At 41.8% G+C, this 27,880-nt stretch overlaps 1 protein-coding gene across 1 annotated transcript; it reads left to right on the top strand.

Moving 5' to 3' along the window:
- Positions 1-727: 727 nt before the first annotated feature.
- LOC106603966 (cation channel sperm-associated protein 3) lies at positions 728-27,463 on the top strand. The gene is made up of 7 exons (XM_014198262.3): positions 728-1,490; positions 1,671-1,910; positions 2,071-2,253; positions 2,735-2,875; positions 21,718-21,837; positions 23,002-23,147; positions 25,451-27,463. Exons 1-7 carry the CDS (start codon positions 1,407-1,409, stop codon positions 25,563-25,565), a joined length of 1,029 nt encoding a protein of 342 aa, XP_014053737.1. The 5' UTR covers positions 728-1,406; the 3' UTR covers positions 25,566-27,463.
- The last annotated feature ends 417 nt before the right edge of the window (positions 27,464-27,880 follow it).

The raw sequence follows: 27,880 nt of genomic DNA, 5'->3' as shown, positions 1-27,880 counted from the left end.
AGGGTGACCATCCCACTTCTCCTGGTACAGTTTCAGCAACATTTCAGGTATCTTGACTTTTCAGGGAACAAAAAAAAAAATTCAATTTTGTCAGCAAGACGCATCAATTTGTAGGCCTAATCAATGTAGACCTAATCAATATAGACATAATCAATGGCAATCGCTGAATGTCATTAGGCACACCTTTGGGTGTTTTGTAACAGAAGTCTATTTCCATTCATCAAATGGTTAGAGCATAGGCCTACATGCAGTTTGGATGCTGGAATTATTTTGGAGTGGACAAACATGCACAGGTAGCCTACTTTTTTAAGTGATTTGTTTGACAAACATATGAAAATATCATGACTGGTTGTGTTTCTGCCACATTAAAAGGTAATTCATTTGTACTATTTAAATGATGGCTTTATTATTGGGTCTATAAAAAAGATTAGTGCATGCAATCCTCCCAAATATCATGGTGTAATTCTGTAATTAGCACTCTGTATGCAAATATAAGTAGATTACCTTGAAACAAAGGTTGGACATCTTGGAAGCAGTCTCCAGTTTCTTATTAGACCTCAGGGGTGTCACCTTGTTAAAGTCCGGAAGTTGTGTCACAGGCTCACTTTCCATTTCTCCTGAAAACCGGAACATCCGGTTGTTGGGGACTCGTAAGAGGCTAATATGCTAGAGATGTTGCACTCCAACGGAGCGCTGCGATTGGTTGCCCAAAATGATTAGGCGGGGCTTAGCGAAGTGTCAATTGTGATGCGTAAACAATAACGTTTTTATTTAATTTATACGTTCCATTTCATTGTGATGTGTAAACAACAACGTTTTTATTTAATTTATACGTTCCATTTCATTGTGATGTCATTGTTGTTGAGTGCTACCTGGTTATTTTCCCTTTTCCAAGGAGTTCGACGAGAGTCAATGCTTTTACCTCAGGATTTTGTGAATGAAGATGGAGCAAAATGAAGATGTCAAAGAAAGTGGAAGCGGATATTTTAGATTCATCATTCAAAAGGGAGCAAATCAGATAGCGCTCCGAAGATTATCTGACTGGGACGCTGTTGGGAGAGCAGCAGCAACAGCGGCGGGTTCGAATGTGTAGGATAAAGAAAAACCACATTTTTTGTTGTTGTTCAATTTAAACGTTAGATGTCATAACTCTTTATCGGACACACACACACACACACACTTGTCTGACCCTGAGGCCTGTTTACCCGTCAATGCAGCTGGCCCACTTAAAACATGTTTTTTTGCAGATGTTTATGACTAATTCATTTGAAATGTAGAGTTGTTATTAGCTAGGCTACTGTGCTTTTTTTTTTTAAATATTTTTTTTTGTATTCAGGAGAAAAGATACCGAATTCTACGATTACATTGCCAACATTACTGAAAGAACACTGTTCGATGGCTTGATTATGGTCACGATTATCCTCAACGCTCTGTTCATGGCTTTGGAGACGGACTATGATTTGAAATACAAACTTTTTGGATTCTTTGAGGTGGGTAATTTGCTGATTGCAATTAGCAAAACTGCGAACACTGACATAGAAGCATACACAAATTACGTTTAGGGAAAATGTAACAGTTCCAAAGCCTAAGCTTTGTAGTAGTAGTTGTTGTATGCAAATATGTCCTCTACTCAAATCCAGTCCTCCCTTCACTCTATTTTCATCAAACAGATTGCAGACGAATTCTTCATGGCCATTTACACCATGGAGTTCTTGATGAAGGTGTACGTTAACCCCGGGGTTTACTGGAAAAATGGCTACAATGTTTTCGATGCTATTATTTTGGTCATTTCATTCATTCCCATGTTCTCTGATGGAGGGGACTCCAGTGCAATGGGGACCATGCGCATCGTCCGCGCATTTCGCTCTTTGCGCGTGCTGAAGACTGTGTCGTTCATTCGGGGCCTACAGGTGAAAATGACGTCATTAGGCCTACAATACTAGGCCCATACACATGTGTCTGTTACGTTGGTCTTTGGATACCTTTTTAGAGTTGATGGTGGATAATACATGTTAGTCAGTTATCTCTTGGGGTCACTCAGGTGTCAGATTTGTTTTGTTTGATTGACAGGCGTTGGTTGTAGCTCTGTTCAAGACCATGAAGAGTGTGGTCTATGTACTGGGCCTGATGTTTCTCCTCATGTTCATCTTTGCCATAATTGGATATTACTACTTTGGAGACCCTAACACTGGAGATCCTGAGAACTGGGGAGACCTGGGCTGTGCACTCTTCACACTTTTCAGTTTAGTGACCGTGAGTATGAATAAGAATAACCTACCTATCCTGGTGGAAATCTTACTTAAGGTACCCCAAAGGGGTGGGGGGGTGGTGTATGAGCTTGGGTCCCAGGAAAACAGTGCATTTCTCATTTGGGTCCCAGGCTGAAAAAGAACCCCTGCACCAGACTGTCAGTTCAGTCGACAGTCGTATTCTCACGTCAGTGCCATTTTTGTTGTGCTGCCGTGTATGAAATATGTCAACGTTATGTTCCTACAACAGTATCTTTCATCGCAATATCCCAACATGCTGTCTGTTTAGTGCGCATGTTGAGGAAACATACATAATTAACATCTAGGGTTACAAAATTCTGGTAATTTCCCCCAAATTCCCAGGTTTTCCATATTCCCTTCTGATTCCAGGAATCATCCAACTGTGATTTCTGGGAAAACTTGGGCATTTTGGGAAAACTACTGGAATTTTTCAACTCTTATCCTATCGTCTCTGCTCTCCTCAGGTAGATGGTTGGACTGATCTGCAGCAGAACCTCGATGACCTGGGGATGAACTCCAGCCGCATCTTCACCATCGTCTTCATCCTTATCGGCTACTTCATCTTCTTCAACATGTTCATCGGCGTGGTCATCATGGAGATCCAGGTACGTACTATACTGGACTACTACCGTTGTTGTTACTACTACTGAGGTTGAACCCCTCTGCTCCCTGTCCTCATGGGAGTCCCAAATGGCATTGCTCCCTATTCCCATACATAGTGTACGCTGCCTGGTCAAAAGTAGTGCCCTGTATTGGGAATAGGGTTCCATTTTGTATGCGTCCTGTCTTCCTGGGCCAAAGCCAGCTCAGCTCAGTGCTGTACTGTCTCTGTGGGGTTTAGTCAGATGTGATGTCCGGACGGCGGCTCTCAGGCTGGGCTACATGTGACCCTTCATATAATTATGCACAGCTGACGCCCTGGAGAGAGCAAGCGACCAGGCCACCTCTTTAAAATCAAATCAAAGTTTACACAGTTTAGCAGATGTTATAGCGGGGTCAGCGAAATGCTTATGTTACTAGCTCCTAACAACGGAGTAAAATGTCAAATAAGTACACAAATAATCACAAAAAAAATATATATATACGAAATCAAGAAATGTCGGAACGAATCCAAGTTTCCTGCAGTCAAGTGACCTAGTGGCTTCATGGGTGGAATGTTATTAATATGCTTCATAATTTCATAATTATTAAACATATTTTTTAAACAGCTGAAAATCCAGTGTTTCTATGTCAAATGGTTTTGTTATATTTCAGTCTTCTGTGATGTGTATATAAAATGTAATATTTGGATGCAAACTCAATGTAATACATTTCCACTCTATATCTGACTTGGTACAGGTGTCTTATTTTTGTTAAACCCCTAACCGTGTATGAGATGTATTCATTTTTGTTTCAAAGTAGATTTGTTTAAGACTACCAAAAAACACTGTGTGACTCTGATTAACTCACTACAGTAAAAGGTTAACAACCCAAATAGCACTGTAACAGTAATCCAAATGCAACCTATATGTACAGTATCGACACCGGATGAATTTACAGAAGATATACTAAGAATGATATGTACAGCAGTAGATATACTAGGAATTATATGTACAGCAGTAGATATACTAGGAATTATATGTACAGCAGTAGATATACTAGGAATTATATGTACAGCTGTAGATATAATAAGGATATGAACAGCCATACACAGTTGAAGTCTGAAGTTTACATACACTTAGGTTGGAGTCATTAAACCTCGTTTTTCAACCACTCCACAAATTTCTTGTTAACAAACTATAGTTTTGGCAAGTCGGTTAGGTCATCTACTTTGTGCATGACACAAGTAATTTTTCCAACAATTGTTTACAGACAGATTATTTCACTTATAATTCACTGTATCACAATTCCAGTGGATCAGAAATTTACATACACTAAGTTGACTGTGCCTTTAAACTTGGGAAATTCCAGAAAATGATGTCATGGCTTTAGAAACTTCTGATAGGCTAATTGACATCATTTGAGTCAATTCTAGGTGTACCTGTGAATGTATTTCAAGGCCTACCTTCAAACTCAGTGCCTCTTTGCTTGACATCATGGGAAAATCAAAAGAAATCAGCCAAGACCTCAGAAAAAAAATTGTAGACCTCCACAAGTCTGGTTCATCCTTGGGAGCAATTTCCAAATGCCTGAAGGTACCACGTTCATCTGTACAAACAATAGTACGCAAGTATAAACACCATGGGACCACGCAGCCGTCATACCGCTCAGGAAGGAGACACGTTTTGTCTCCTAGAGATGAACGTACTTTGGTGCGAAAAGTGCAAATCAATCCCAGAACAACAGCAAAGGGCCTTATGAAGATGCTGGAGGAAACAGGTACAAAAGTATCTATATCCACAGTAAAACGAGTCCTATATCGACATAACCTGAAAGGCTGCTCAGCAAGGAAGAAGCCACTGCTCCAAAACCGCCATAAAAAAGTCAGACTATGGTTTGCAACTGCACATGGGGACAAAGATCATACTTTTTGAAGAAATGTTCCTCTGGTCTGATGAAACAAAAATAGTACTGTTTGGTCATAATGACCATCGTTATGTTTGGAGGAAGAAGGGGGAGGCTTGCAAGCCGAAGAACACCATCCCAACTGTGAAGCACGGGGGTGGCAGCATCATTTTGTGGGGGTGCTTTGCTGCAGAAGGGACTGGTGCACTTCTCATGATGCCATCTATTTTGTGGAAGGAAAATGTACGTGGATATATTGAAGCAACATCTCAAGACATCAGACAGGAAGTTAAAGCTTGGTTGCAAATGGGTCTTCCAAATGGACAATGACCCCAAGTATACTTCCAAAGTTGTGGCAAAATGGCTTAAGGACAACAAAGTCAAGGTATTGGAGTGGCCATCACAAAGCCCTGACCTCAAACCTATAGAAAATTTGCAAGCAGAACTGAAAAAGCGTGTGCGAGCAAGGAGGCCTACAAACCTGATTCAGTTACACCAGCTCTGTCAGGAAGAATGGGCCAAAATTCACCCAACTTATTGTGGGAAGCTTGTGGAAGGCTACCCAAAACATTTGACCCAAGTTAAACAATTTAAAGGCAGTGCTACCAAATACTAATTGAGTGTATGTAAACTTCTGACCCACTGGGAATGGGATGAAAGAAATCAAATCTGAAATAAATCATTCTTTCTACTATTATTCTGACATTTCACATTCTTAAAATAAAGTGGTGATCCTATCTGACCTAAGACAGGGAATTTTTACTAGGATTAAATGCCAGGAATTGTGAAAAACAGAGTTTAAATGTATTTGGCTGAGGTGTATGTTAACTTCCAACTTCAACTGTGTATGTATGTATGTATGTATGTATGTATGTATGTATGTATGTATGTATGTATGTATGATGATGATGATGAGTATGAGATGAGGGGGGGGGCTATGTCAATGATCCAGTATATAAATAAATAAGCTGTGTGTATAAACAGTGTAACTAAAATGGAATGCACAATAGTATAAATATTAGAATGCGCTATTTTAAATACAAAATCCCATAGCAAAATGGATAAAATTGCATGGAATTAGCTTCTGGATCAGAGTCCGGAATATATAAGTCTTTAAACCAAATACATTTTTTGGGGCCAAATACACACATTTAGCAGATGTTATTGCTAGTGTAATGAAATGCTTGTGTTCCCAACTAACAATTCGCAATACACACAACTCTAAAAGTAAAAGAATGAAATTAAGAAATGTATAAATATTAGGACGAGCAATGTCAGAGTGGCAATGACTAAAATACAGTAGAATAGAATGCAGTACATACATATGAAATGAGTAAAGCAGTATGTAAACATTATTAAAGTGACTAGTGTTCCAGTTTTAATGTGACCAGTGATTCCATGTCTATGTACTTGGGGCAGCAGCCTCTAAGGTGCAGTGTTGAGTAATCAGGTGGTAGCCGGCAAGTGATGGCTATTTAACAGTCTGATGGCCTTGAGATAGAAGCTGTTTTTCAGTCTCTCGGTCCCAGCTTTGATGCACCTGTACTGGCCTCGCCTTCTGGATGGTAGCGGGGTGAATAGGCTGTGGCTTGGGCTGAGCACGCACCCTTGTGGGGCCCCTGTGTTGAGGATCAGTGAAATGGAGGTGTTGTTTCCTACCTTCACCACCTGGGCTCGGCCCGTCAGCAAGTCCAGAACTCAGTTGCACAGGGCGGGGTTCAGACCCAGGGCCCCGAGCTTAATGATGAGCTTGGAGGGTACTATGGTGTTGAAGGCTGAGCTATAGTCAATGAACAGCATTCTTACATATGTATTCCTCTTGTCCAGATGGAATAGTGCAGTGCGATTGCATTGTCTGTGGATCTATTGGGGCGGTATGCAAATTGAAGTGGGTCTAGGGTGTCGGGTAAGGTGGAGGTGATATGATTTTTAACTAGCCTCTCAAAGCACTTCATGATGACAGAAGTGAGTGCTACGTGGCGATAGTCATTGAGTTCAGTTACCGTTTTCTTTCTTGGGTCCAGGAATAATGGTGGACATCTTGAAGCACACACTAAAACTGGTGCGCCTGGCACCTACTACCATACCCCATATAAAAGGCACTTACATATTTTGTCTTGCCCATTCACCCTCTGAATGGCACACTATGTCTCAATTGTCTTAAGGCTTAAAATCCTTCTTTAACCGAAGAGCTCAGTTTTTATTTGTTTGAAAAGTTTGTTGTTTGAAAGTGTATTGGAAGGTCCTTGGTAGCTATCTAGCGTCTTAGTTTGGAACCAGCAACGCAGTTGGAATCAGTTGCTGGGAGCGCTTGTATCTTTCCAGTGATCCTGCCGACCAAGGACGGGTCTGAGGAGCTATTTGGCTTCGCAGCTAGCCTAGCTGCTAGCTAGCTGCATATCAAGCTAGCTGGGTTTTCTTGTACGCAGCCTGCGATGTGGTTAACCTCTCTAGGGTATGTGGGATGAAATCGTCCCACCTACTCAACAGCCAGTGGAATCCCGTGGCGCGATATTCAAATACCTTAGAAATGCTATTACTTCAATTTCTCAAACATATGACTATTTTACACCATTTTAAAGACAAGACTCTCGTTAATCTAACCACACTGTCCGATTTCAAAAAGGCTTTACAACGAAAGCAAAACATTAGATTATGTCAGCAGAGTACCCAGCCAGAAATAATCAGACACCCATTTTTCAAGCTAGCATATAATGTCACATAAACCCAAACCACAGCTAAATGCAGCACTAACCTTTGATGATCTTCATCAGATGACACTCCTAGGACATTATGTTATACATGCATGTTTTGTTCAATCAAGTTCATATTTATATCAAAAACCAGCTTTTTACATTAGCATGTGACGTTCAGAACTAGCATACCCACCGCAAACTTCCGGTGAATTTACTAAATTACTCACGATAAACGTTCACAAAAAACATAACTATATTTTAAGAATTATAGATACAGAACTCCTTTATGCAATCGCTATGTCCGATTTTAAAATAGCTTTTCGGCAAAAGCACATTTTGCAATATTCTGATTAGATAGCTCGCCATCACTGCTAGCTATTTTGACACCCACCAAGTTTGGCACTCACCAAACTCAGATTTACTATAAGAAAAATTGGATTACCTTTGCTGTTCTTCGTCAGAATGCACTCCCAGGACTTCTACTTCAATAACAAATGTTGGTTTGGTTCTCGCGTATCGTGACAAAAAAATTCTAAATATTCCATTACCGTACTTCGAAGCATGTCAACCGCTGTTTAAAATACATTTTTATGCGATTTTTTTTCTCGTAAAAAAGCGATAATATTCCGACCGGGAAACCCTGTTTTCGTTCAAAGACTAAAAATCTAAAATGGACTCTTCATGTGCACGCGCGCCCCCGTCTCATTGTTCTCAGATCGACCACTTACCAAATGCGCTACTGTTTTTCAGCCATGGGCTGCAAAGTAATCATTTAACGTTCTGGCGCCCTCTGAGAACCTATGGGAGCCGTAGGAAGTGTCACGTTACAGCAGAGATCCTCAGTTTTCAATAAAGAGAGGGTAGAAGGCCAAGAAATGGTCAGAGAGGGCACTTCCTGTTTGGAATCTTCTCAGGTTTTTGCCTGCCATATGAGTTCTGTTATACTCACAGACACCATTCAAACAGTTTTGGAAACTTTAGGGTGTTTTCTATCCAAATCAAACAATTATATGCATATTCTAGTTTCTGGGCAGTAGTAATAACCAGATTAAATCGGGTACGTTTTTTATCCGGCCGTGCAAATACTGCCCCCTACCCTAGAGAGGTTAACAATTGTGGCTGGCACCGCGGATTGTTTTGGGTTTGTGGCTGTCTAGATCCCTGCTGTTTGTTGTTTTCAATCTTCCCCGTGACCTGCCCTGTCTGGAACTGAGAGGAGTAACAGCCTAACATACGTTGCTAGCTACCATGACAAAGACCAAAGCCGGTGGGAGAACCGTTGAGGACAGTGGTATCTCTCTATCACACGTGAAGGATCTTTTAAACAAACAAAAAGAGACCTATAAGCAGTTGTTACAACAACAAGAAAATAGTTTCAAGAGTTTAGTCCAAATACCCATGGATTCTACTAATAAAAGAATGGACAACCTGACCAGAGAGGTCCAGGACCTGAAGAACAGTTTGCAGTTCTCCCAGGGTCAGCTCAATGAGTTGAAACAGAAGGGCAAGATAACAGCAATCTGTAAGTCATTGAGAGATGACATCAGTTCTGTGTGTTAATCCATGATAACAATGACAGATAAATCAGACTATCTCGAGGTACAATCAAGGCAGAACAACATGGTTGTGGACGGAATTGCAGAATCTCCACATGAGACCTGGACGGAGTCTGAGGACAAAGTGAGAGAAATGATCTCTGAGAAATTGTAGATGAACCATAGGAAGATTGAGGTGCAGCGCCCGCCCACAGGACTGGAAAACCCACCACCGGCCCAGGTGACAGGCCCAGGCCGATAGTGGTCAAGTTCCTGAGGTTCAAGGACAAGGTAGCTGTTCTGGAAAGCGCCAAGAACTCGAGAGGAACGTATATCTTCCTCAATGAGGACTATCCTGAAGCTGTGTGCCAGAAGAGGAAAGAACTGATCCCAGCCATGAAAGCTGCCAGAGCGCGTGGGGACATTGCTTACATCTGCTATGACAGGCTCATTGTTCACCCTCCCTCCCAGAAGCCTGGAAGGGATGAGAGAGCCAAGCCTTTGGGTTCATAGCTTCAACCCCTCAGCACAAACACACACACACACACACACACACACACACACACACACACACACACACACACACACACACACACACACACACACACCTAACTGATTAATGGACTGCTGAATGTATTTTCTTTCTCTTGCTTTGTTTGCTCTTTTCAGTAGTATGTCTATATCTGATAAGCTACCCAGGAAAGGGATGAAAATAGCCCATATTAATATATGTAGCCTTAGAAATAAGGTTCATGAAATCAATTACTTGCTAACGTCAGATAACATTCATATATTAGCCACTTACTTAGATAATTCATTTGATGATACATCAGTAGCAATACAAGGATATAACATTTATAGAAGAGACAGAAATGCTTATGGGAGAGATGTTGCTGTATATATTCAGAGCCATATCCCTGTAATGCTTAGAGAAGATCTTATGTCAAGTGTTATTGAAGTGTTGTGGTTGCAGGTTCACTTGGCACATCTTTCCGTTTGGGGTGTTGCTATAGGCCACCAAGTGCTAACAGTCAGTATGTAAATAATATATCTGAAATGCTTGGTAGTGTATGCGATGTAAACAGAGAGGTCTACTTTCTTGGGGACCTGAATATTAACTGGTTTTCATCAAGCTGTCTGCTTAAGAGGAAACGTCTTACTGTAATCTGGTTATTAATCAACCTACCAGGGTGTTTTTACAAACACTAAAGGAACAAGATCATCCACATGTATTGATCACATTTTTACCAATGCTGTAGAACTTTGTTCTAAAGCTGTATCCGTACCCATTGTATGCGGTGATCACAATATAGTGGCTATATCCAGGAAAGTTCCAACAGCTGGGCCTTAAATAGTGTATAAGAGATCATACAAAAGATTTTGCTGTGACTCTTATGTGGATGATGTTAAATATATTTGTTGGTGTGATGTGATTAATGAGGAGCATCCAGATGCTGCCCTTGATTAATTTATGAAATTGCTTCTTCCAATTATTGATAAACATGCACCTGTGAAGAAACTGACTGTTAGAACTGTTAAGGCTCCATGGATTGATGAGGAATTGAAAAACGGTATGGTTGAAAGAGATGGGGCAAAAGGAGTGGCTAATAAGTCTGGCTGCACATCTGACTTACTGCAAATTGAGAAATTATGTGACTAAACTCAAGAAAAAGAAGAAGAAACTGTATTATGAAGCCAAGATCAATGATATAAAGAATAATGGGGGGGAAAAACTTTGGAGTACTTTAAATGAAATTATGGGCAGAAAGACAAATTCAACTCCATCTTTCATTGAATGAGATGGCTTATTCATCACAAAACCATTTGATGTTGCCAATTATTTCATGATTTGTTTCAAAGTGGGCAAACTTAGGCAGGAAATGCCAACGACGAACAGTGAGCAATTATATTCATGCATAAAAAAAACTAATAATGAAAGAAAAGCATTGCAAATTAGAATTTTGTAAAGTTAGTGTGGGAGAGGTGGAAAAATTGTTAATGATCAATAATGACAAATCTCCTGGCATTGACAATTTAGATGGAAAGCTACTGAGGATGGTAGCTGACTTTATAGCCACTCCTATCTGTCATATTTTTAATCTGAGCCTAGAGGAAAGTATTTGGCCTCAGGCCTGGAGAGAAGCAAAAGTAATTCTGCTACCCAAGAGTGGTAAAGTGGCCTTTACTGGTTCTAATAGCAGACCTAAACTCAGCAACAACAAAAAAAGAAACGTCCCTTTTTCAGGACCCTGTCTTTCAAAGATAATTCGTAAAAATCCAAATAAGGAAGGAATGAACGTTACCCCTAGGCCTGTACTCTGGAGCTGCCATGGCCAGCGAAGAGCCCGGATCTCAATCCCTTTGAGCACTTCTGGGACCTGTTGGATCAGAGGGGAGGCCTAGGGCCATTCCCCCCAGAAATGTCCGGGAACTTGCAGGTGCCTTGGTGGAAGAGTGGGGTAACATCTCACAGCAATAACTGGCAAATCTGATGCAGTCCATGAGGAGGAGATGCACTGCAGTACTTAATACAGCTGGTGGCCACACCAGATACTGACTGTTACTTTTGATTTTGACCCAGGCACACATTATTCCATTTCTGTTAGTCACACGTCTGTGGAACTTGTTGTTCAGTTTGTCTCAGTTGTTGAATCTTGTTATGTTCATGCAAATATTTACACGTTAAGTTTGGTGAAAATAAATGCAGTTGACAGTGAGAGGACGTTTCTTTTTTTGCTGAGTTTATAAGCTTGCTGCCAGCTCTTAGCAAACTGTTGGAAAAAATGGTGTTTGACCAAATACAATGCTTCTCTGTAAACAAATTAACAACATACTTTCAGCATGTTTTATAGAGAATGGCACTCAACGTGTACTGCACTGACACAAATGACTGATGATTGGTTGAAAGACATTGATAATAAGAAGATTGTGGGAGCTGTACTGTTAGATTTCAGTGCTGCCTTTGATTGTATTGACCATGACTTGTTGAAAAAAACTTGTTATGGCTTTTCAACCTCAGCTCTGAATCCACGATATGGCAATCTATCTAATAGATCTGAGGTTTTTTTTTTTTTTTAATGGACGCTTCCCTAATGTCAAACATGTGAAGTGTGGTGTAACACACAGCAGCTCTCTAGGCCCTCTACTCTTTTCTATTTTTACCAATGACCTGCCACTGGCATTAAACAAAGCATGCGCGTCCATGTATGCTGATGATTCAACCATATACGCATCAGCAACCACAGCTAATGAAGTCACTGAAACCCTTAACAAAGAGTTGCAGTCTGTTTTGGAATGGGTGGTCAGTAATAAACTGGTCCTGAACATCTGTAAAACTAAGAGGATTGTATTTGGTACAAATCATTCCTTAAGCTCTAGACCTCAGCTGAGTATGGTAATGAATGGTGTGGCTGTTGAACAAGTTGAGGAGACTAAATTACTTGGCGTTACCTTAGATTGTAAACCGTCATGGTCAAAACATACAGATTCAAAGGTTGTAAAGATGGGGAGAGGTCTGTCCGTAAAATAAATAGATGCTCTGCTTTTTTTGACACCACACTCCAAAAAGCAAGTTCTGCAGGCTCTAGTTTTGTCTAATCTTGATTATTGTCCAGTCGTGTGGTCCAGTGCTGCAAGGAAAGACCTAATTATGCTGCAGCTGGCCCAGAACAGAGCAGCACGTTTTGCTCTTAATTGTAATCAGAGGGCTGATATAAATACTATGCATGCCAGTCTCTCTTGGCTAAGAGTTGAGGAGAGACTGACTGCATCACTTCTTGTTGGAAATCCCAAATTGTTTGCATAGTCAACTTACACACAGCTCTGACACACACTTATCCCACCAGACATGCCAACAGGGGTCTTTTCATAGTCCCCAAATCCAGAACAAATTCAAGAAAACATTCCATATTATATAGAGCCCTTATTGCATGGAACTTCCTTCCATCTCATATTGCTCAAATAAACAGCAAACTTGGTTTCAATAAACGGATAAAGCAACACCTCGCGGCACAACGCCTCTCCCCTATTGGACCTAAATAGTTTGTGTGTATACATTGATATGTAGGCTACGTGTGCCTTTATAAAAAAAAATGTATGTCATTCTGTCCTTGAGCTGTTCTTGTCTATTGATGTTCTGTATTATGTTTCATGTTTTGTGTGGACCCCAGGAAGAGTAGCTGCTGCTTTTGCAACAGCTAATGGGGATCCTAATCAAATACCAAAAAAATACAAATAAAATACCTAGTGGGGACAGCCGATGCATATGAATGGTGTGTATGTGAATAGAAAATGTGTTTACTGCAGCAGTTATATAGGATGAGCCATGACTAGAAAACAGTATAGGCATACAGTATAAAGTGGGTAAAACAGTATGGAAAATTAAATGGAAAATTCTAAACACTGCTGTAGCCTAGTGGTTAGAGCGTTGAGCCAGTAACTGAAAGGTTGCTGACTTGAATCCCTGAGCTGACAAGGTAAAAATCTGTCGCTGACAAGGCAGTTAACCCACTGTTCCCCGGGTGCCAAAGCCGTTGATGTGGATTATGACAGCCCTCTGCACCTCTCTGATTCAGAGGGGTTGGGTTAAATGTGGAAGCCACATTTCAGTTGAATGCATTCATGCTCCCAGGTGATTTTTTTTATTTTTTATTGTTACAACGTTTCCACCCTCAGGTCTTCATGCATCCATATCCCAGGTAGGGGTGGATGGTCCTATATATAGGGGCAGTACTCAGTGAACATTATGTAAACATTTAAAGTGTCCAGTGTTTAATGACTCTTAAGTCTCTAAGTTGCAGGGTAGATTACTGGCTGGTATCTGACTAGTGACAATGTCTAAGGTTCAGGGAAGGATACTGGGCGAAGGCCAGCTAGTGATGACTGTTTAACAATCTGATGACCTGGAGATAAACAGATTCTATCAGCTTTGATGCCACCTGTACTGTCTCCGCCTTCTGGATGATAGCGGGGTGAACAGGCCGTGGCTCGGGTGGCTGAGGTCCTTGATGATCTTCTTGTCCTTCCTGTGACACCGGGTGGTGTAGATGTCCTGAATGGCAGGTAGTGTGCACTGGATGATGTGTTGGGCTGACCGCACCACCCTCTGGAAAGCCCTGTGGTGCAGTTGCTGTACCAGGCGGTGTTAAAGCCCGACAGGATGGTGCATCTGTAGAAGTTTGTGAGGGTCTTAGGGGCCAAGCCAAATTTCTTCAGCCTCCTGAGGTTGAAGAGGTGCTATTGCGCCTTCTTCACCACGCTGTCGTCTGAGGGAGAGGTTATTTTCCAGGAATCTCATCGTTGTTGGTAATCAGGCCTACCACTGTTGTCGTCAGCAAACGTGATGATTGAGTTGGAGACGTGCGTGGCCATACAGTCATGGGTGAACAAGGGAGTACAGGAGGGGGCTGAGAACACACCCTTGTGGGGCCCCCATGTTGAGGATCAGTGTGGCGGAGGTGTTATTGCCTACCTTCAGCACCTGAGGTCGGCCTGTCAGGAAGTCCAGGACCCAGTTGCAAAGGGAGGGGTTCAGACCCAGGGCCCAGAGCTTAGTGATGAACATGGAGAGCACTGAAGTGTTGAGGGCTGAGCTGTAGTCTATGAACAGAATTGTTACATATATATTCCTCTTGTCCAGGTGGGATAGGGCAGTGTGCAGTGCAATGGAGATTACGTTGTCCGTGGATCTGTTGGGGCGGTATGCAAATTGTATTGGGTCTAGGGTGTCAGGTAAGGTGGAGGTGATATGAACCTTAACTAGTCTCTCAAAGCACTTCATGATGACAGAAGTGAGTAATACTAGGGGATAGTCATTTAGTTCAGTTACATTTAGCTTTCTTGGGTATATGAACAATGGTTGGCATCGTGAAGCAAGTGGGGACAACAGACTGGTATAGGTAGAGATTGAATATGTTCGTAAACACTCCAGCCAGCTGGTCTGTACATGCAATGAGGACGCGACTTGGGATGCCATCTGGGCTGGCAGCCTTGCGAGGGTTAACAAGATTGAATTTCTTACGTCAACCTCGGAGATCGGGAGCACACATTCCTCGTGAGCGATGGGGGCAAACGTCGGCTGCTCTGTGTTGTTTTCCTCGAAGTGGGAGAAGGTGTTAAGCTTGTCCAGGAGAGAGGCGTCAGTGTCTGCGACTTGGCTTGCTATCCATTTATAATCTATGATTGTCTGGAGTCCCTGGCACATGGGTCTCGTGTCTGAGCTGTAGCTCAGTTGGTAGAGCATGGTGTTTGCAACGCCAGGGTTGTGGGTTCGATTCCCACGGGGGGCCAGCACAGAAAAAAAAATGTATGAAATGAGATGTATGCATTCACTACTGTAAGTCGCTCTGGATAAGCGCGTCTGCTAAATGACTCAAATGTAAATGAGCTGTTGAATTGCGAATCAAATCATCTCTGTACTGTTGTTTTGCCTCTTTGATCACCTTACGGAGGTCATAGCTGGTCTGTTTGTCCATGTTCCCAGTCACCTTGCGTGTTTTAAATGTGGTGGTTCGCGCTTTAAGTTTTTTGTACGAATGCTACCATCTATCCACGGGTTTTTGTTTTGGATAAGTTCTAATCATCAGGGGGAACACCATCCTCTATGCACTTCCTGATGAACCGAGTCCTACTATATTATTCTCAGAGGCGACCCGGGAATATTTCCCAGTCCGTGTGATCAAAACCGTCCTGAAGCATAGATTCTGATTGGTCAGATCAACGTTGAACAGTCCTTACCACTGGTGCTTCCTGCTTAAGTTTCTGCCTATAGGAGGGGAGGAGCAAGATGGAGCGTGATCTGATTTGCCAGAGCGAGTGCGGGGGGAGGGCCTTGTAGCCGTCCCGGAGGGGAGAGTAACAATTGTCAAGCGTATGCTCTCCGCGTGTAGGACAGGAGATGTGTTGATAGAATTTCAGGAGGAAATTCGGAAAGTCCCCAGCTACAATGAATGCGGCCTCAGGATATAATTTGTTCACTCCCTACAACTTCAGCTTCACATAGCACTGCACCGCCAGCACTCTGCAATCCAAATACCCCAGAGAGAGTGTGTGTGTGTGTGTGTGTGTGTGTGTGTGTGTGTGTGTGTGTGTGTGTGTGTGTGTGTGTGTGTGTGTGTGTGTGTGTGTGTGTGTGTGTGTGTGTGTGTGTGTGTGTGAATGAGAAGAAGGAGAGAAGAGGTAGAGGACGGCAGGGGAGTTAACATTGTCCACCTTCTTTTATTCCTCTACATAGAAAAATTATAATTCTCTAAAGCATAAAATGTCCAGTGAACTTCCTGGTTGTGAGACACGGCTGGCTGGTTGCATCTCAAATAGCCCCCTATTCCCTTTATAGTGCACTACTTTTCAACCAGGGCCCATAGATATATATATATATATATATATATATATATATATATATATATATATATATATATACAGTGGGATCCAAAATTACTGGCACCCCTGACTGACAATGCACAAACAATACTTAAACAAATATAAACAATATAATTATAGAGATGAACTCAAAATACCAACATGTGAGAAATAATGGCTGGTTTCAATGGAACCAACCAAAATTATTTATTGATTTAATTAAAAATCAATGTTCTCCAAATCAAGGTTTCACAATTAATGGCACCCTTAAAGATTATTGTAAATAACATCTACCAAAATTAAACCACAAATTAAATTCCACTTATTTTAAGTTTATCTAAGTCTTAAGGAACTATATTGAGCCATTACATCACTTCCTGTTTCACTAGGGTATAAAAATGAGGTAACACACATGCAATATCCCGCTGTCATCCAACACCATAAAGAAAACAAAAGAACTGGCAGTTTAAAACAGACAGATGGTCGTAGACCTTCATAAATCTGGTAATGGCTACAAGAAGATCCACAAACGATTGAATATACCACTGAGCACTGTCAGGGCAATTATAAAAACATTCAAAAGATATGGAACAGTTGAAAACCTCACGGATAGAGGATGCAAATGCATTTTGCCCCCCCAGGATAGGGAGGAGGATGGTGAAAGAAGCAACAAAATCCCCAAGAATCACTGTGAAAGAATTGCAGGCCTTGGTGGCGTCTTGGGGTCACCAGGTTTCAAAAAGCACCATCAGATGCCACCTCCACAACCACAGGCTCTTTGGAAGGGTTGCCAGAAGAAAGCCCTTTCTGACCCCAAGACACAGACGCAAGCGCTTGGAGTTCGCCAAATGTCATTTCAATTATGACTGGAAGAAGGTGCTCTGGTCAGATGAGACCAAAATTGAACGTTTTGGTCAGATACAGCATCGGCATGTTTGACGTCGAAACAGAGATGCATACAAGGAGAGGAACCTCATACCCACGGTGAAATATGGAGGGGTGTCAGTGATGTTTTGGGGCTGTTTTAATTCCAGAGGTCCAGAGGCACTGGTTAAGATTGATGGCATAATGAATTCCTTCAAGTATCAGGCAATTGTGGCTGACAATCTGGTTGCCTCTGCCAGAAGGCTAGGACTTGGCCGTAGGTGGACTTTCCAACAAGACAATGATCCAAAACATACCTCAAGATCCACACAGAAATGGTTCTGTGACAACAAAATCAATGTTCTGCCATGGCCATCTCAGTTGCCGGACCTTCATCCAATAGAAAACCTGTGGGCTGAGTGGAAGAGGGCAGTTGATAAGCACAAACCCAAGAATGTGAAGGATCTTGAAAGGATCTGCATAGAGGAATGGTCCAAAATCTCTCCAAATGTGTTCCTTAACCTTGTCAAACATTACAGGAAAAGACTCCATGCTGTTATCCTTGCCAGAGGTGGTTGCACTAAGTACTAAATGAGGAGTGCCAATAATTATGAAACCTTGATTTTTGTTAAATTTATTTTGTATTAAAGAATTGTATGATTTTGGTTGGTTCCATTGAAACATTAATAAAGTACAGTATTTCTCACGTTGGTATTTTGAGTTCATCTCTATAATTATATTGTTTATATTTTTTAAAGTATTGTTTGTGCATTGTCAGTCAGGGGTGCCAGTAATTTTGGAGCCCACTGTATATATCACACACACATCCAGGCTGTATCACAACCGGCTGTGATTGGGAGTCCCATAGGGCGGCGCACAATTGGCCCAGCATCGTCCGGGTTTGGCCGGTGTAGGTCGTCATTGTAAATAATAATTTGTTCTTAACTGACTTTCCTTGTTAAATAAAAAAAATAAAAAATACAGTGCTTTCGGAAAGTATTCAGACCCCTCGACTTTTTCCATATTTTGTTACGTTACAGCCTTATTCTACAATGAATTAAATAGCATTTTTTCCCCCTTCATCATTCTACACACAATACACCAAAATGACAAAGCCAAAACAGGTTTTCAGACATTTTTGCAAATGTATTGAAAATATTTACGTAAGTATTCATACCCTTTCCTCAGTACTTTGTTGAAGCACCTTTGGCAGCGATTACAGCCTCGAGTCTTCTTGGGTATGACGCTACAAGCTTGGCACCCCTGTATTTAAGGAGTTTCTCCCATTCTTCTCTGAAGATCCTCTCAAGCTTTGTCAGGTTGGATGGGGAGCATCGCTGCACAGCTATTTTCATGTCTCCAGAGATGTTCGATGGGGTTCAAGTCAGGGCTCTGGCTGGGCCACTCAAGGAAATTCATAGTCTTGTCCCGAAGCCACTCCTGTGTTGTCTCTGCTGCGGGCTTATAGTCGTTGTCCTGTTGGAAGGTGAACCTTCGCCCCAGTCTGAGGTCTGGAGCAGGTTTTCATCAAGGATCTCACTGTACTTTGCTCTGTTCATCTTTCCCTTGATCCTGACTAGTCTCCCAGTCCTTCCTGCTGAAAAACATCACCACAGCATGATGCTGCCACCACCATGCTTCACCATAGGGATGGTGCCAGGTTTACTCCAGATGTGAAGCTTGGCATCAGACCAGAGAATCTTGTTTCTCATTGTCTGACAGACCTTTAGGTGCCTTTTGGCAAACTCCAAGCCGGCTGTCATGTGCCTTTTACTGAGGAGTGGCTTCCGTCTTGCTACTCTACCATAAAGGCCTGATTGGTGGAGTGCTGCGGAGATGTTTGTCCTTCTGGAAGTTTCTCACATCTCCACAGAGGAGCTCTGTCAGTGACCATCGGGTTCTTGGTCACCTCCCTGAACAAGGTCCTTCTCCCCCGATTGCTCAGTTTGGTCTGGCGGCAAGCTCTAGGAAGAGTCTTGGTGGTTCCAAACTTCTTCCATTTAACAATGATGGAGGCTACTGTGTTCTTGGGGACCTTCAATGCTGCAGAATATTTTTGGTACCCTTCCCCAGATCTGTGCCTTGACACAATCCTGTCTCGGACATTTCCATTGACCTCACAGCTTGGTTTTTGCTCTGACATGCACTGTCAACTGTGGGACCTTTTACATAGACAGGTGTGTGCCTTTCCAAATCATGTCGATTCAATTGAATTTACCACAGGTGGACTCCAATCAAGTTGTAGAAACATCTCAAGGATGATCAATGGAAACAGGATCCACCTGAGCTCAATTTTCGAGTCTCATAGCAAATGGTCTGAATACTTATGTAAATAAGGTATTGCTGTTTATTTTAATACATTTGCAAAAAATATGTCTGTAGATTGATGAGGAAAAATTGTTATTTAGTCCATTTTAGAATAAGGCTGTAACAAAATGTTTAAAATGGAAAGAGGTCTTAATACTTTCCGAATGCACTGTGTACATATATACATACAGTACCAGTCAAGTTTGGACACACCTACTCATTCTAGGGTTTTTCTTTATTTGTACTATTTTCTACATTGTAGAATAATAGTGAAGACATCAAAACAATGAAATAACACATATGGAATCATGTAGTAACCAAAAAAGTGTTAAACAAATCAAAATATATTTGAGATTCTTCAAAGTAGCCACCCTTTGCCTTGATGACAGCTTTGCACACTCTTGGCATTCTCTCAACCAGCTTCAGATGGAATGCTTTTCCAACAGTCTTGAAGGAGTTCCCACATATGCTGAGTACTTGTTGGCTGCTTTTCCTTCACTCTGTGGTCCAACTCATCCCAAACCATCACTCCATCACTCTCCTTCTTGGTCAAATAGCCCTTACACAGCCTGGAGGTGTGTTGAGTCATTGTCCTGTTGGAAAAACAAATGATGGGATGGCGTATCGCTGCAGAATGCTGTGGTAGCCATGCTGGTTAAGTGTGCCTTGAATTCTAAATAAATCACAGTGTCACCAGCAAATCACAATCACACCTCTTCCTCCATGATTCACGGTGGGAACCACACATGCGGAGATCATCTGTTCACCTACTCTGCGTCTCACAAAGACACAGCGGATGGAACCAAAAATCTCAAATTTGGACTCATCAGACCGGTGGACAGATTTCCACTGGGCTAATGTCCATTGCTCGTGTTTCTTTGCCCAAGCAAGTCTCTTCTTCTTATTGGTGTCCTTTAATAGTCGTTTCTTTGCAGCAATTCGACTATGTAGGCCTGATTCGTGCAGTCTCCTGTGAACAGTAGATGTTGAGATGTGTCTGTTACTTGAACTCTGAAGTGTTTATGTGTGCTGCAATCTGAGGCTGGTACCTAAGGAACTTATCTTCTGCAGCAGAGGTAACTCTGGGTCTTCCTTTCCTGTGGCGGTCCTCATGAGAACCAGTTTCATCATTGCGCTTGATGTTTTTGTGACTGCACTTGAAGAAACTGAAAGTTCTTGGAATTTTCTGCATTGACTGACCTTCATGTCTGAAAGTAATGATGGACTGTCGTTTCTCTTTGATTATTTGAGCTGTTCTTGCCATAATCTTCTGTATACCACCCCTACCTTGTCACAACACAACTGATTGGCTCAAATGCATTAATTTGTGGAGTATTTCCTTCCCTTTTAACAAGGGACACCTGTTAATTGAAATGCATTCCAGTTGACTACCTCATGAAGCTGGTTGAGAGAATGCCAAGAGTGTGCAAAGCTGTCAAGGCAAAGGGTGGCTACTTTGAAGAATCTCAAATATAAAATCTTTTGATTTGTTTAACACTTTTTTTTTGGTTAGTACCTGATTCCATGTGTGTTATTTCATTGTTTTGATGTCTTCGTCATTATTCTACAATGTAGAAAATACTACAAATAAAGAAACCTTTCAATAAGTAGGTGTGTCCAATCTTTTGACGTGCGTGTGCATGTGTGTGCGTGTGTGTGTGAGTGAATAGGGTGCCGTTTGGGACACATCCAGAGTGATGGGAGGGGATGGATGGATAGGGAGACCCTCTGGGTTTCCTTTGGGTAGCTGCTATAATGTGATAATGTAACCTATTTCTTAGCTAGTGTGTGAAGTGTTATTTCCGTCCTCTAACATGGGGGGGGGGGGGGGGGGGGGTGCTGGTTGTAATGGATCTCTGAATAAACATAACAAGGTAATTGAAAATAAATACGGATCTTAGCCTCTGCTCCTAAGCTCCGTGGACGGCTTTTAGCAACTGGTTTAAGGAAAAAGCTACCAGTTTTTATATAGAAAAAGTTCTTAAATGCAAAAAAACAAAAGACAATTTGTATTTCAAATAATGTTGTAATTCATGTACGTGTTGGTCTTAATATGAACTATGACACACCCATGCATTAAAAGTGCAATCGACTTTTAGGGGTTAATATACAGTGCACTAGGAATTATGCATTTACAGATTTGAAAACCAGTTGTAAAAATCATAGCTAGGAATCCAATACTTTTTCATGTGTTTTTTTCTTCAGCATACAACGAAGCGTTTCGAGAATGAGGTACAAAGTGAACGGGAGGCTTCGCTGACGCAGAAGAAACACGCCATCATCCAGAGACAGAAGAATGAGATCAGGAATCTGATCCAGAGCCAGGTGACACTCACTCTGTCCCCTCCCTATACTGTGTACTTTGGTCAAAAGGAGTGCACTATAAAGGGAATAGGGTGGTATTTGGGACATGCAGGTTAGGTTTACGGTGAGACTATTTAATTTTTTATTTTACTCTTTATTTAACTAGGCAAGTCAGTTAAGAACAAATTCTTATTTACAATGACCACCAACCTTGGCCAAACCTTAACAACAATGGGCCAATTGTGCACCACCCAGCCTGGAATCGAACCAGGGTATGTAGTGCCGATACCCTAGCACTGAGATGCAGTGCCTTAGAATGCTGCGCCACTCAGGAGCCCCTAATGTTAGTTAGGACTAAGGTTGGTTTACGTTGTGGGATACCGATGCATGCACTAACAGGTGTTGACTTGATTCTTGACTTTTTCACCCTGTGTGCCCACATCCTGGAGCACTAGCCATTTTGTGGTGATTGACCCCACTAGCCATTTTGTGGTGATTGACCCCACTAGCCATTTTGTGGTGATTGACACCACTAGCCATTTTGTGAATGATTGACACCACTAGCCATTTTGTGGTGATTGACACCACTAGCCATTTTGTGGTGATTGACACCACTAGCCATTTTGTGGTGATTGACACCACTAGCCATTTTGTGAATGATTGACACCACTAGCCATTTTGTGGTGATTGACACCACTAGCCATTTTGTGGTGATTGACACCACTAGTCATTTTGTGGTGATTGACACCACTAGCCATTTTGTGATGATTGACACCACTAGCCATTTTGTGGATGATTGACACCACTAGCCATTTTGTGGTGATTGACACCACTAGCCATTTTGTGAATGATTGACACCACTAGCCATTTTGTGGTGATTGACACCACTAGCCATTTTGTGGTGATTGACACCACTAGCCATTTTGTGAGTGATTGACACCACTAGCCATTTTGTGAATGACACTTGCGACAGACATCCAAACATGACCTACTTAACACGCTCTTCTCCAGACCTGGGTTCAAAAACTATTTGAAATCATTTAAAATACTTAATCTGGGCTCGATTGAGCATGCCTGGCGCAATGGAACCAATATAATTAGTCACAGGCTAAAGGAAATGCTAAAGCTATTTTAAAGATTTCGAATAGCGTTTGAACCCCAGTCTGCTCTCCTCCCTCCATACAGACAGGCAACTTCACCAAGCTAGTGGAACAGTTCAACAAGTCTCTGCGTCACACTGATTACACTGTGATGGAGGACCTGTGTACCAGCATGTCCTTCATAGACATCTACCTGACCACCCTGGATCACCAGGACACCACTGCCAACAAGTAGGAACCCTACAGCACCTTACAGTCTGAACAAGTAGGATCCCTACAGCACCTTACAGTCTGAACAAGTAGGATCCCTACAGCACCTTACAGTCTGAACAAGTAGGATCCCTACAGCACCTTACAGTCTGAACAAGTAGGATCCCTACAGCACCTTACAGTCTGAACAAGTAGGATCCCTACAGCACCTTACAGTCTGAACAAGTAGGATCCCTACAGCACCTTACAGTCTGAACAAGTAGGATCCCTACAGCACCTTACAGTCTGAACAAGTAGGAACCCTACAGCACATTACAGTCTGAACAAGTAGGATCCCTACAGTACCTTACAGTCTGAACAAGTAGGAACCCTACAGCACCTTACAGTCTGAACAAGTAGGAACCCTACAGCACCTTACAGTCTGAACAAGTAGAATCCCTACAGCACCTTACAGTCTGAACAAGTAGGAACCCCACAGCACCTTACAGCACCTTACAGTCTGAACAAGTAGGATCCCTACAGCACCTTACAGTCTGAACAAGTAGGAACCCCACAGCACCTTACAGTCTGAACAAGTAGGAACCCCACAGCACCTTACAGTCTGAACAAGTAGGAACCCCACAGCACCTTACAGTCTGAACAAGTAGGAGCCCCACAGCACCTTACAGTCTGAACAAGTAGGAACCCCACAGCACCTTACAGTCTGAACAAGTAGACACCCCACAGCACCTTACAGTCTGAACAAGTAGGAACCCCACAGCACCTTACAGTCTGAACAAGTAGGAGCCCCACAGCACCTTACTGTCTGAACAAGTAGGAACCCTACAATATCCTACAATGTTAACAAGTAGGCACCCTACAGTCTGAACAAGTAGCTCTATGGCACCCTATTCCCTATATAGTGCACTACTATAGACCAGAGCTCTATGGCACCCTATTCCCTATATAGTGCACTACTATAGACCAGAGCCCTATGGCACCCTATTCCCTATATAGTGCACTACTATAGACCAGAGCCCTATGGCACCCTATTCCCTATATAGTGCATGATGGAATTTGGGACCCAGTTAACCAAGCACTAAATGTATTGTTAACTGAGCTAGCTTACCACCAAACGTCTGTCTCAGAGACCTTTTATGTAGACACACACACACACACATACACACACACACACACACACAATCAGAGTCCTATCTGGGTCACAGCCAAACAGACTCTCTCCTATAAAGGGTTAATGATTCTTCTGTGAGGGGCAAACAGACAGTAAACGAGAGTTAGAAAGACAGATAGATGTTGTTGTTTTTTTTGTTTTTTTTACTCAATTGAGTGTTTGTGCAAAGTAGGAAAAGAGAATAGGGTTTGAGAGAGAGGTTTATGACAGCCATGAAGTGGAGCTAGAGGGATCACAACATTCCACATGTCCATTTAAAAACTCTGTTTGAATTGCTGTTATTGACTTTCTTCTTCAATACATGGACCGGAGTCACTTTTCAAATCAGAACTATGTTTTTTTTGTCTTATGCTAGAAACCTGGATGTTATGGAAACATTTCTAAGCTGTTTTTCTAGAATATCCAGTTTAGAAATGGATACATCTAATGATGTGAATTTTGCATAATGAAGTCTCATGTTTTTCTAAGCTTCATCCTGACGATAGTAGACTTGGTGCCATAATCCTTAAATGAATGTCACGTGTCAACTTCGTCAAAAATTATGTTTGACGCAAAGATGATGATTTGGGTAATTACTACATTTTTTTCCTCTGGACCTGCGTGATTATAGTAGTTTTGTCGGTGTAGGGCTTGTAACAACATGCACCATCGTTATCCAGTCTTCTACACGTTTTTACCATCCAAACAACCAACAGTTTTGGTTGTCATTTTGTTTCAGGTTCAAATCATGAAACCACATCCTAAGAAATCTACAACTAAATGACTATAGACCATAAATCTGTACACACGGTTTATGTCTTTTATAGTAAAAACACTTTCAGTTGATATAAGGCCTTGATAAAGCTGCTTTATGTATTCTCAAATGAAAGGGTGATATCTCATTTGTAAAGAAAGCATTTGTGTGTGTGTGTGTGTGTGTGTGTGTGTGTGTGTGTGTGTGTGTGTGTGTGTGTGTGTGTGTGTGTGTGTGTGTGTGTGTGTGTGTGTGTGTGTGTGTGTGTGTGTGTGTGTGTGTGTGTGTGCGTGTGTGTGCGTGCTGATATCTAGCTACTGTAATGACTGGTAATTCTAGAGGCTATAATTATGAAAAGTAAGGTAACTAAAGTGTGATGAAGAGAGATATACAATTAAAAAAAGAGCGTCCCTCTTGCAGGCTGCAGCAGCTGTACTCTGAGGCCATTCTGATTCTGAGTGACTTACTGGAAGAAGACTTGATTGAAATGGAACAGAAAGCACTGAGAGAGAGTAACATCAAAATGAGGGCGTAACAGGTACAGGAACAGGGATCTGACTGAGAGCTACTGAGAGCTGAAATCCTTGTTCATTTGCATACTGGTATTCAAATTAAAAAGAGGACATATGTTGGCACGTTTATAAAGCTGTCTGTCTGTCAGGGTTTTTGTCTTTGTTGTGGGTTGGCTATGGTGATGTCCAGTCCATTAGCCTAGAGCTGGCAGACAATGGTCTTCAAAATGTCTCCAGGATCCATCCCAAATGCCACTCTATTCCCTAGATAGTGCGCTACTTTTTAACCAGAGCCCCAAGGACCATGTTTAAATAAGTGCACTAAGTAGGGAATGGGTGCCGTTTGGGATGCACCCCCCAGACCAGGCTGTCAGCCAGGCAGGGAGAGTCCAGTCCAGATGGCCCACATAGTGATGTCTGTACTGAGGTTTGGGGCCACTGTGAGGTAAACTACTATCTGTAGAATCTGGAGGCCCATGTAACCCCTCTGTCTGAACAGCCACAGACAGGCACAACACGTCATCTGTTACACAGGGACTTTATATGGAGTTCTGGATGATTCATTCTCCCAACTCAATACATGGGTCATGAACTATAGGCCCACTGTAGCTCAGTTGGTAGAGCATGGCGCTTGCAACGCCAGGGTTGTGGGTTCGATTCCCACGGGGGACCAGTATTTAAAAAAAAAAAAAAAAAAATGTATGCATTCTACTGTAAGTTGCTCTGGATAAGAGTGTCTGCTAAATGACTCAAATGACAAATGTGTGCACTCTACTGTAAGTCGCTCTGGATAAGAGCATCTGCTAAATGACTAAAATGTAAACTATCTTCTCACTAGTTGCAAACCTGTTTGGTACAAGCATTGGTTGTCAATGCATTTCTCTCTGTTTTGGAGTAGTAAGACACTATTGCTATAAGACATGTTCAGAGGGAAGTAGACTCCCCAGTAATAGGCTTCCCCTTTATGCATAGAAATACCTGTTTGAATATTTACAGGCTATAAAAATTAAAACCTTAGCATTTGCTCTTCAATGATATACAAAGACTGGGGTGTGGGCTAATTCGGGGAAAATATATGATTGTTTTTGACAGTGTCTTGTTTTTATTATGATGTCATGAACAACGTAACAAACAAACAACGGGTGTATGAATCTCCCATTGACATCAGTCCTTGGTTTACACGCTTTGAGTTAGGAAAGCGTTTGTCAAGGGTTAGGCCCATGGGTGTTATCTGATCGTCAAACACTTGATCAGCCCTTAGCAAACTCTGCCAATATGTAATTTGTTGTATCTTGATTTATTTGTATAATATTTTACATAAGTTATTTGATTCTTTATATATAGCCTATTGCATTCAAAAATAATACATTGATGTTTGTGACCAGTGACATAAAAGTAGAATAATAATATATTTATTTTTTAAATGAAGAAAGACTAAAACGCGATGACCCCTGTAAAAGGCAGATTATCAATCATTGAAAGTACATAAACATTGTAGTTACAGGATAGTATGGCGTGAATATCATCCTAATGGGTCAGTACTATAGTTATGGGATTGGCTGAAGGTGTGAACCTGGGAGATATCGTATTGATTCCTCTCGTAATAACTGTAAAGAGAAAAAAACATCTCGCTTGACAACTGCAAACACTCATAGTCGTTGTAAAATCTCGCTGATTATTCGCGTTATCACAGTTATTCCGCGATGCGGTTTAATTTTGCTATATTGGTAGGGGCCTGTATTAAAGTGTGTTAGGCTTATGAGCTGGAATTGGATATTGTGAGAATTTGGCCTCACAATATCCAATTCCAGCTCGTAAGCCTAACATTATGAGTGTATATCCCCGCTGAAGCATTTTCTCGACAGTAAAAAAGAAAAGTCTAAAAACGAATAGCCTAGGCTGAAAAATAAGTGATGAAGAAACCAAGCTGGAAGGGGGGGGGGGGGGGGGGGGGGGGGGGATGCCAAGTCGCTCGCCAGTAGCAAGTCTCAGCTTTTCATCATAGCGAGTTTGATTACTTAAAGGAGTTGCCTGGTCTAAATGCTCTTGCAGTAGCCTGCTTCTCATCTGTGGTTCAGCCCACATCATTCAAACCACAACGCATTGTCAACAGAATACGATCTGTAATGTGAAATATCCAGTCGAACGGAAAGCACAGACAGCAGTCGTCGGAATGCTCATTGACTGGCAGAATATGGATGTTAACTGTGTTAAACAGGTCAAGATTGGTCTGAGTTGTCATCAATTAAATCATGTATTCTAAGCCGGTATAGGCTATTTACTAGCATGAGTCATGACTCCCTGCCAAAATAAAGGTTAAATAAAAAAATACTACCAA

Source organism: Salmo salar, chromosome 04 (assembly GCF_965601325.2).
Source record: "Salmo salar chromosome 04, fSalSal1, whole genome shotgun sequence".
Classification (NCBI taxonomy): Eukaryota; Metazoa; Chordata; class Actinopteri; order Salmoniformes; family Salmonidae; genus Salmo; species Salmo salar.
Note: the sequence above shows the minus strand (reverse complement) of the source record. Positions and strands in the feature narration are given on the sequence as shown.